The sequence below is a fragment of the Primulina tabacum genome, chromosome 16 (assembly GCF_025594145.1).
Source record: "Primulina tabacum isolate GXHZ01 chromosome 16, ASM2559414v2, whole genome shotgun sequence".
NCBI lineage: Eukaryota > Viridiplantae > Streptophyta > Magnoliopsida > Lamiales > Gesneriaceae > Primulina > Primulina tabacum.
The window spans coordinates 35797979-35809883 of NC_134565.1; the positions used below are offsets into that span (position 1 = coordinate 35797979).

An 11905-nucleotide genomic window follows, 5' to 3' on the forward strand; every position below is an offset into this window, starting at 1 on the left:
TTATATCACATATGTCAGTTTTAAGCTCGAGCAACCTTTATATTTATTTAGGCGGCTGAATCGAGTAGCAACCAGTTTAGAATATATAGTACGTTTCGTAATGAGATTCATAAACTTTTATTGAAAGACATGTCTCATGGTACCAATTATATATTTAAAGAGTTTATTTATGCAGTTTGCATGAGTATACAGATAAAATAAATGTCATAATTAGATAAAATCATGAAGTATTATCAAAATAAATATTGTTTTTACACAACAGTCAATAAAATCCAAGTTATAAATTGGTTTATTGAACACCTACTCTTTGGTTTATTGAACATCTACTCTAACACTCCACGCAATCCAAGTCACGACAGTAAGCTTTGGACGGCAGCCTTAGCCACTTGCAGATGGACCGAGGTGCGTCTGCTTTGTTGGATGGATAGGTATCAAGTGTTGAGCCATTTGGACTTGGACCCTTATTTTGGCACCCAATGCTCCCTTCGAATCCACAAGCGTTTTCTACTCGTTTAGTTTGGCTACTATTTTGGCGTATACGAATAACAGAGCCTTAGTTGTATGGTTCACATGGACATTTTGTAGTTTTTGTCTTGTTGCGAAGCAACTATTATTATTTCTCCACGCGGAATGAGACAATTTACTGTTCAAATTTTACGTCCAAAACCCAAAAAGGCGCTTTCAACTCTTCCGAGATAGATAATTAGGTGATTAAATTTTATTACGATACGATACCTACCCACTCGTAGCGAACTTTTGGAAGAGTACGCACATTTTTCACACACTATTTTCCAAGGAAATGAGATATAAGTTTTATTTTCTTTTATTTTTTTACCATATTGAGATGTAAGTTTCGACAGGCCAAACTTGATGTTTTGTATATTGTCTCTTGAGTTCAAATCTTTTTTATCTATAAAATTTGTTCATCGATAAAAGACCTAAGAACCATTCCATTGCAAGGGATTTGCTCGGGTAGTTCCCGGAGTGTTAATCTAAGTGCAAGAAAGATGTCACATTTTTTTCATGCAATGTAACGTATAAGATGGCGTGAAAAAATACGATTAGTTCCCTCGTAGCCCTCATCAATCTTATGCGTAGGGTCGACAACCCCTCCCTTTGCAAGAATGATTTGTCGTTCGAGGATAAGTACAAATATGTCATGTCAGACACCTTCTCGTTTTTTTATCAGATAAATGGAGACGTAAATTAATACTAAATTATACGACTGTGAAGTCCTCCAAGTACCCTGCTCACAAATCAATGGAACACAAAATGCTTGCTTGTATTGCCAAAAGAATAAAAAATCATCTACTTGCCTAACTGCCAGCCGTTTGCGATCTGGTCATTACAGAAGAATCTCTTTTCCAATACGAAACACTGCTATATTCTGATCCATTTCATAGGTCTCCAATCAACAATCTAGCAGGAAACAAGAGAACCACATGCATTACCACAAGCAAATGCATGTGCTTCGACCTAACCAATGCACCGAACCGTTTCAATGTCTCTGTACTGGTCTCTGTATCGACAGATAACTTGCATCGAACTTGGCCCATCAAGCCCACTGTCGTAGCTGGCCTACTCACAATGATTCCACCGTCAACTCCTGGTGGATAGAGTGGCAACCAAACTTTACGGCGGTGTTCCCTCTTAGCTTTTCTTATACGGTTGAGATCCTTACGAATTACGTGCCGAACGGCTGTCAAGTAAGAGCTCATATCATGGTCTCTTTGAATGGTTCCTAGTGAACCATATGCAGAACGATCGCTTAATGTGTCGAGAGGGTGAGGTGCGTTTAAGAAAACAGCCTGCGCAGCTCGGATTCGCTTCTCTGCTTTGGAAAAATCTGAAGCTAGACTGGATAAAACATACAGGCCACTTCCCGAAGGAAGGAGGTCGTGGTTTGGAGAGAATTTATCGTCTGGTTGAAGAATTAGAAACTCGCCCATTGGAGCATATAAAAGCTTCTGTTGATGAAAAGAGCCTCACATAAGATTTTCAGATGAGTATGATGAATTGAACAAAGACCGGTAACAGTTTCAGAAAGTGAATGTTTACCTGTTTATCAAGACATGGATGATTTCGGAACTTCCCATTTACAGCCTTGAGAAATTGGGCGACATGGTTGGGGTAATTGCAAGAGAATGCTCGAGGGACAATATCACGGTGCATTATGACCGACCGAATGTGGTTTTGAGGGAATTTAAGGGTGCGCAATAGGCGATCTCCTCCACACATAATAGACGGCGCACCAAAAGTTATAACAGGAAGTAAAGATGAATGAGATGCTTCACCCCTTATCAGTAACATGAGATTTATGAGTAATGACAAACTTCCACCGAGAGAATGCCCCGTGAAACGAAGAGTGGCACGATCTCCATGAGCTTTAAGGTGAGCCCGGATTTCAGGCAACATCTGATCATACATACCCTTTGCAGCCTCATATATGCCCCTGTGCACAAGCACATCTAGTCCCTGAATAAAGATTCATTTGATGCAATTCATGAAACTTTCTTCAAACGATGCATAGCACGTTTTATGATGTCTGAGATGGTACACAGATATATTACCTCAAACTGAATGGGTTCGAAAAGGAGATTGGCCTGCCATGATGCCATCGATTCAGATCCCTGTGAGTAATAAAGCATTCAAAAGGTTTAGAAATAGAACCACCCAACCCATCAAAATGATAGAAATTAGGAACAATCACAAAGATATATAATCACTTGGGCTTCTTTTTTTTACCTGTATTACAAAGAGTCGAGTGGCACTCCGATCATCATCACATACAAACCACTCACATGGTGACGAGCGAGTTGAGTTCAAATCATCTGCCACAGCTTGTTTTACTTCCTCTTTAGCAGCAACAACAGCAGTCACGGAATCTGCGGTACCAATTAATGATGTCACGTCCTTATTTATCATATCAACATTGACTGCATTTCCATCGATTTTTCGTGACAAAATCTCACTTGCCATGGATTTCGAATGAGAATGCAAATAAGAAGATGTGGAAGCAGCAATTTGATGTGCGGCAGATGCACTTGGCCTGTCTGGTTCTCCTCCTTTCTGCTTTATTTCATTTATTTCTTCATCCTGAGCTTCAGCTTCAGCTGATGACTTCTCTTTCTTGGACTTGGAAGCTTGTTTTTTCTTCTCTATGGAAGAAGTGAAGAACCGCAATCCATGATTCTTTAGAAGATTCTCAGGCTGCAACACCATTCAAACGAATGTCAAAGAACAATAGAACTGCGGGGAAATTCCACTCGAAACACCAAATCACATCCGTATGAATATTAAGCCAGACAATGCCACAAACACAAAAAACATCAAACTCAATAGCAAACAAATAGTAAAGAAACTAAACAGCACCAAAATCGACAGAGCCATTGTGAAAACAAACAACGCAGCTAGTCAAACAGAAGACATTATGGAAGGGCTTCTGATCAAATATTCAGATACCAAGATCCCAATTTCTCGAAAGGAACAATTTTTTTTTTTTAAAGATAATCCACAATCTAACAGAAGCTAGCACAACCCCAAGAATGCTTTAACAATAAAGTAATATAGTTCTAGGTTCCCGATCACAGCAAAAACAACACAAATTTTGCAGTCATCTATCTTCTTTCATACAATTATTTTCTCTTTCGAAAAAATGACAAAAGACCCAAACTTTAAGTGAAGTCATACCTTAATCTGAGGGATTGAATAAGCCAAAGTTCCCAAATAAGACATACGAGCATACAATCTAGCTTCTTTCAAAGGCACCTTTCGAAGCAGTTTCGAAAACGATTCTCTATTAAATTCAAACTTTTCATGATCATCATCATCATCAATGGCACATGCATCACATTCTTCATTCTCTTCCCCACAATTTCCATCACCACCTACTTCCAATCTCACCCCATCACTTTCGAAAGACTCCGAGCGCAACAACTTGAAGACCCAGTTCTCTCCGAGCGCGTCTTCTTCACTCTCCTCGATTTCTTCCTTCTCCTCCACCAAAACGGCGTCGTCCACCGCGATTGCCGGTTCGCACTGGTTTCGACCTCCCGGCCACAAAGATCTCAGCGGGTGCCCGAAATTAAACCCCCACCGCATATTCCCACGAGTCGCCGCCGAAACCGACGGCTTATCCGCCGCACTCAGAAGGAATCCCCCATTAGACGTGGTAGCCATCGGCGCCGCCGCCAGTGCTTGAATCCCTGCCTTCATACACCATGCATCCATTTGAAACTTCTCTACCGAAAATTTCTTATCAAACTTAAAATACTTATCTCTACGTATATATAAGTATATACAGTTACGTAAACTACAATTCTTCAAGAACTCTTTTGTGTCGTAGGAAGAGAGAAAAACTCAGGCAAGTTGACTGGGAAACCCATTTTTTTCCTTTTTCCTGAATTTATTTATACTTGCCTCCGCGACAAGCTCACTCTTCCCCCGCTGTCAAATTGCAATTTTTTCGAGTTCCATGTTTAAGATCATAAATAATATTTGGGCAAATTTCAAATAAACACTTCTGTGCATCTTTTGTTTAACATTCAGTACATATATGATTTTTTTTACAAATCAATACCTGACAATTCTACAAACTTAGTTTTAGCTCCCTACAAAGATAAATTTACATTTTTGCCTTTTTATTATTTAAATAAATATATAATTTTATCCACCAAATTAATTGTGTGTTTTCCGTCTACCAAAATATTAGTACCTATTATGGGGTTTCAGATACTTGATTTTGTTATTTGAATACTCCAAATGTGTAAAAAAATCTTATATTTTCGAAAAATAACAAGAATTTCAGTCATTGTTTGTTTTTCATTAAAAATGCATTATGATGACTTATTCATGTCATTTTATTTTTAAAAAAATATAGTTGTTCACTCATCATGAAATAAGATTAAGTACTTATTTTGACATATAAAGTATATATTTTGAAGTTCTAGATACTTGATTTGACTCTTTAAATACACCGAATGTGTAAGAAAATACGAAGATCACCATAAATTTAGTTATTGTTTGTATTTTCATGAAAGGTGTATTTGGATGATATATTCATCTAATTTAATATTTTTTTGTAAAAAAAATTAAATTCCAAACTAAGCATGTAAATTTTAAAATATTTAGTTTTATTTGAGAAATACCTATTTTGAGTTTGCAAATACTTGATTTCGTAAATAAGATAATCACAATATGTATTAAAATACTGGATATTCGAATAGACAACGTAAATTCACCAAGTATTGGTATTTCAATAGAAAATGCATTTGGATGACATATTCATCTCATTTAATATATTTTTTTGTTAAAAAAACAAATTTTCAAATAAGCATGAAAATTTTAAAGTACTTAGTTTTACTTGAGAAGTACCTAATTTGAGTTGCCAAATACTTGATTTCGTAAATGAGATACTCACAATATGTATTAAAATATTATATATTTGAATAGACAACGTAAGTTCTCCAAGTGTTGGTATTTCCATGGAATACGCATTTGGATGAGAAGTATCTAATTTGAGTTTGTAAATACTTGATTTGATGTAGGAGATACTCATAATATGTCGTAGAATACTGGATATTCAAATATGCAATGTAAGTTCACCAAGTGTTGACTTTTCATGGAAAATGCATTTGGATGACATATTCATCTCATTTAATATATTTTTTGTAAAAAAACAAAAAAAACAAATTCTAAAATAAGCATTAATATTTTAAAGTACTTAGTTTTACATGCGAAGTACCTAATTTGAGTTGCAAATACTTGATTTCGTAAATGAGATACTCACAATATGTAACAAAATGCTGGATATTCGAATAGGTAATGTAAATTCTCCAAGTTTTGGTATTTTCATGGAATATGCATTTGGATGAAAAGTACCTAATTTGAGTTTGCAAATACTCGATTTGGTACAGGAGATACTCATAATATGTAATAGAATATTGGATATTCGAATATCCAACGTAAGTTCACCCAGTGTTTGCTTTCCACGGAAGATTCGTTTGGATGACATATTTATCTCATTTAATATATTTTTTGTAAAAAAAAAATTCAAATTCCCAAATAAGCATGAAAATTTTAAAGTACTTAATTTTACTTGAGAAGTACATAATTTCATATTGCAAATACTTGATTTGGTACATGAGATACTCATAATATGTAATAGAATACTGGATATTCGAATATGAAACTTAAGTTCACAAAGTGTTGGTCTTTCTATGGAATATGCATTTGGATGACATATTCATCTCATTTAATATTTTTTTGTAAAAAAAAAAAACAAATTCTCAAATAAGCATGGATGTTTAAAAGTACTTAATTTTACTTGAGAAGTACCTAGTTTCATAATGCAAATACTTGATTTGGTACACGAGATACTCATAATATATAAATAGACTACTTGATATTCGAATATGCAAACGTAAGTTCATCAAGTATTGGTTTTTCCATTAAAATATGTATTTGGATTACATATTCATCTTATTTAATATTTTTTTGGTAAAAAAAATCTCAAATAAGCATGAAAATTTTAAAGTACTTAGTTTTACTTGAGAAGTATCTAATTTGTGTTTGCAAATACTTGATTTCGTAAATGAGATACTCACAATATGCATTAAAATACTGGATATTCGAATATGCAATCTTTCCTTGGAAAATTCATTATGATACTTATTCATATCATTTAAATAAATAAACATAGTTCATTATTCATCGTGGACTAATTGGAAGATGCATTATGAACATAGTTCGTAAATGAGCTTGAAGTTTGCATTTTAAGTATATCTATCGATTTTTGAATTAATGATTTATAAAATACTCATCAATATTAATTGACAATACTTTTGATATTCATTGAATGACTTATTTGACAATTATTCTTATTTGACATAATACTTATTGGTAATTATTCATTATACTTATTAGTATTATTTTCTTTATACTTATGAGTATTAATTTATAATATCATTAATATTCATTCACAATATTTGTTGGTATTCATTAAATGACAAGGCAATACTTCATTTGATATCATCCACATTAGTATTCATTCATAATATTTATTGGTAATCATTCATTATATGTATCAATATTCTTTCGTTATACTTATTATCAAATTTGAGTTTTTAAATGATAAAATCAATTATCAGTTAAATCTAATTATGTAATACTTTTAACAATTTAGGTATCACATTTTTATTTCACGGATCTCATCATCAAAGGTCACTTAATATTGACTTCAAATTATATATTTTGATATCATCAAATAATCGAATTTGAGTATCTAATGGTAAAATCAAGTATTTGTGGACTCGTATTAGGTATTATTTGTATTAATTTAGGTATCTCATTTTTACTTAACGAATGTCATCATCAAAGATCACACAATATTAACTTCAAATTATATATTTTGACATCCAAAAATAGTTGGATATAAGTATTTAGAGAGTAAAATCAAGTATTTGCGAACTCGCATTAGATACTCTTTGTACCAATTTAGCTATCATATTTTTAACTTCACCAATTTAGATACTCTTCGTATCAATATATCTTCCATGAAAAGAACAACACTTGGTTAATTTACGTTGCCTATTCGAATATCCAGTATTTTAATACATATTGTGGGTATCTCATTCAAGATATCAATTATTTACAAACTCAAATTAAATACTTCTCATGTAAAACTAAATATTTTAAAATTTAAATACTTAGATGGGAATTTTTTTTGTTTTTTTACAAAAAAATATTAAATGAGATGAATATGTCATCTAAATGCATCTTCCAAGGAAAAATAAACATTTGGTGAGCTTACGTTGTATATTCGAATATCCAATATTCTATTACATATTATGAGTATCTCATATACAAAATCAAATATTTGCAATCTCAAATTAGGTACTTCTCAAATAAAATAAGTACTTTAAAATTTACATGCTTAGTTGGGAATTTGTTTTTTCTTTTACAAAAAAATATTAATGAAATGAATATGTCATCCAAATGCTTATTCCATAGAAATATCAATACTTGGTGAGCTTACGTTGTCTATTCAAATATCCAGTATTTTAATATATATTGAGAGTATCTCATTTACGAAATCAAGTATTTGCAAACTCAAATTAGGTACATCTCAAGTAAAAATAAGTACTTTAAAATTTTCATGTTTAGTTGAGAATTTGTTTTTTTTTTTTAAATATTAAATTAGATGAATATGTCATCCAAATGTATATTCTATAAAAATACCAACACTTGGTGAACTTACTTTTCTTATTCGAATATCCAGTATTTTAATACATATTGTGAGTATCTCATTTACGAAATCAAGTATTTGCAAACTCAAATTAAGTACTTCTCATTTGGATAGTAAAATTAAGTATTGATATATACTCGAATTAGATACTTTTTGTGCTAATTTGGGTATCATATTTTAACTTCACAAACGACACATCAAAAGTAACTCAATATTACTTGAAACTATATTTTTTTATATCCAAAAATAATCAAAATTGAGTCTTAAAAGAGTAAATCAAGTATATGTGAAATCAAATTAGGTACTATTTGTATCAATTTAGGTAGCACGTTTTTTATTCACAAATCTCATCATCAAATAACATTCAATATTATCTTCGAACTATGTATTTTGACATACTCAATCGAATTTGAGTATTTAGAAGGTAAAATCAAGTATTTGTGGACTCGAATTATGTATTATTTGTATTAATTTAAGTATCACATTTTTACTTCACGAATTTCATCGTCGATGTCACTTAATATTAACTTCAAATTATATTTTGGCATTCTCAAATAATTGGATATGAATATTTACGGGGTAAAATCATTTATTTATAGACTCTAATTAGATACTATTTTTACCAATTTAAGTATCACATTTTAACTTCACAAATGACACCATCAAACGTCACTTAATATTACTTGAAACTTAAGTATTTTTTTACACATTTGAAGTATTCAAATAGCCAAATCAAATATTTGGAACCCCAAAATAGGTATTTTATCGATCAAAATAAGTACTTTTTTCTAATTCAACAATGAGTGAGAAACTGTGTTTTTTCAAAAATTAGATGATATGAATAAGTCATCTTAATGCATTTCCAATTAAAAGACCAACAATTATTGAATTTATTGTGATAGCTCGAAGATCCAGTATTTTCTTAAACATTTGGAGTATTTATAGAGTCAAATCAAACATTTGAACTCCAAAATAGGTATTTTGTAGGTCAAAATAAATATTTAATCTTATTTCATGATGAGTGATGAACTATGTTTTTTTTAAAAAAATAAAATGACATGAATAAGTCATCATAATGTATTTTTCATTAAAAGACCAACAATGACTGAATTTATGATCAATACTCGAAAATACAGTATTTTCTTATATATTTGGAGTATTCAAAGAGCGAAATCAAGTATCTGAAACCCCATAATAGGTACTTTGTATGTCAAAATAAGTATTTACTTTTATTCCATGATAATTGAGAAACAATATTTTTTAAAAATTATATTTTAAATGGAAAAGACACATCTAATGTTTGTGAATAAAATAATATATTTATTTAAATAATATAAAGGGTAAAAATGTAAATTTTGTCTTATAAGGATTAAAACTAAAAGTATATATTTTTCAGGTACTGATTCTTAAAAAAATATGTCTAGGTACTGAATCTTAATTGAAATGTTGGCAGATGCATTTTTCTTAAATTTACCGATAATATTTTTTACATTATTATTATTATTTTTTGAACGGAATATTTTTTACATTATAAATAATTTAAATAAAAAAAATTATATCTCACAAAATTAATTCATCGTACCATCAATAATTTTTGTACGTAAATTCTCTAAAATTGATAAATCGACATAAATTTATGTAAATAGAATTTTTTTTCACGACTTGTAACTAGAATTGTTGCACAGAGTGGTGAACAAATATTTTTATAAAGATTCTTCTGGATAATTTTTTATAAAACTATATAGTTTTAATTTTTTTATGATATATTATTTAAATTTGAATAAGATTGAGTAATAAAAGAAATTTTATGATGTCGTGTGTATATTTAAAAAGTAATTTTTAATGAGAAGAAAGAAATATAAACATTGATGTTTTATGCGTTATGTAACTATCCGTGAATATCTATGTGATCATTCGTTTGATAAAAGATTTATTTATTAAATATATAATTTTGATATTTTTTATATTTCATAAATAGAATTATCATAACGATGTTCATATAAATATATATAATGTGTGATATATTATATATATAATATAAATGTGTTTTATCCAATCCAAAAATTAAAATTTATAGCTGTACGACGGATGAAGATGACGTGTCGCTGAAATCCTTCCCCAACTTGAGCTGGATTTGGCACGTGACGCACCTGTCAACACACATTCCACGCGCTCTTTTGCATACACGTGGCCAATTTGATCCATAGTAAATTTCTTTTTACTTAAAATAAATAAAAATATAAATAGGTCATTAATGTCCTGATTTAATAAATATTAATATTTTATTAACTGATTAGAAATCATAATTTGAAAAACGATCGTTTGCAAAAAAAATAAGGGACTATTAGAACCTAAAACTGTGTACATCAATGAGTTATCACTCAACTATTTGATGATATGATGAAAAATATCAAAATTGTATATCCAATGATTGAGTATCACTTCATTGATGGGCACAGAAGTTGACACGGTTGACGAAAAATATAACAAAACTGTGTTATTCGTGATATTACTCGTGTATACGAACATGGATTATGAAAAGTAAAATAAGTCGATTTTTCGCCAAGCTTATTGAACCAACCGAATGTTTCATTAAAATTCAATACCACATGCTCGTATAAAAATTTTATAAGTTCATTGTAAACCATGTCATTTCAATCTATTAATTTGGTCTTTTCGGAAAATAACAGAAAATAGAATAAATCGAAATAATCAGTTCTTAATTATACCCACAGAAAATGTCCAAACACTAGACAAATGCCTAACATTACATTACCTCTACATAACAGTCTGTGTCACCCAGGATGTATGTCTACGAGATCATCTCACAAAAGACATATTCATACTCATGAGTATAATACATGTATGATATTCTCTTAATATTTTTGTTTTTCCCCCTCTAACTTTTTGAATACAACTATAACTAAGAATGTTGATATAAAAAACCAAGTTTCTTCATCTTAATATATATTAAATTTTATTTCATTAATTACATTCTCTGAAGGTGCACTTTTGAAATATGTGAATTTTAATTAAAATTTATTATTTACAATGAATATCATTCAAATCTACGTAGATCACTATTGGAGTATTGGTTTGCTGGAATGAAATGAAATAAGGTTGATTGGTATAAGAATAAATGAAAAAAGGAATGAGATAAAATTATTTTTATACTAAAAAAAATAGCCTTTGATTAAAAAAATTAAAATAATTTACTACTATATTGTTGTTGTTATTACTAGTATTAAATTATAACTATCATCATCATTATTTCTTTAATATTTGTTTGTTATTATTAAATAATAATAATTATTGTTGTTGTTATCGTAAAATTATTATTATTGTTTTATTAATGTAGTATTTATTATTATCATTATCATTATTTATTAAAAATAAATGATAAAGATTTACAACCAAAAGAATTTAAAAAGATTTGACTCCCCCAGAAAACGCACAAATTAGGTAGCGTTTCAGAAAGAGCTCATCTTCCTTGAGATTATCAAGAAGTATCATATTTGCATTGGCCTAATATTAGGGTACTGCTGGTACATACAAATCGATCAGCGAAACTTATAAGGTGAATACACACGAGTTATGGCCAAATCAATACATTATGTTATTTGGCATGATCCTGTAGATGATCTCTGAGATGTCCGTGGG

The 11905-nt window shown here is 30.4% G+C and overlaps 1 protein-coding gene across 1 annotated transcript; it reads right to left on the reverse strand.

Moving 5' to 3' along the window:
• Positions 1–1155: 1155 nt before the first annotated feature.
• LOC142529730 (phospholipase A1 PLIP2, chloroplastic-like) lies at positions 1156–4432 on the reverse strand. Its single transcript, XM_075635347.1, has 5 exons — positions 3691–4432; positions 2746–3210; positions 2571–2630; positions 2059–2475; positions 1156–1967 (listed from the first exon to the last, which is right to left on the reverse strand). Exons 1-5 carry the CDS (start codon positions 4228–4230, stop codon positions 1398–1400), a joined length of 2052 nt encoding a protein of 683 aa, XP_075491462.1. The 5' UTR covers positions 4231–4432; the 3' UTR covers positions 1156–1397.
• Between the last annotated feature and the right edge of the window lie 7473 nt (positions 4433–11905).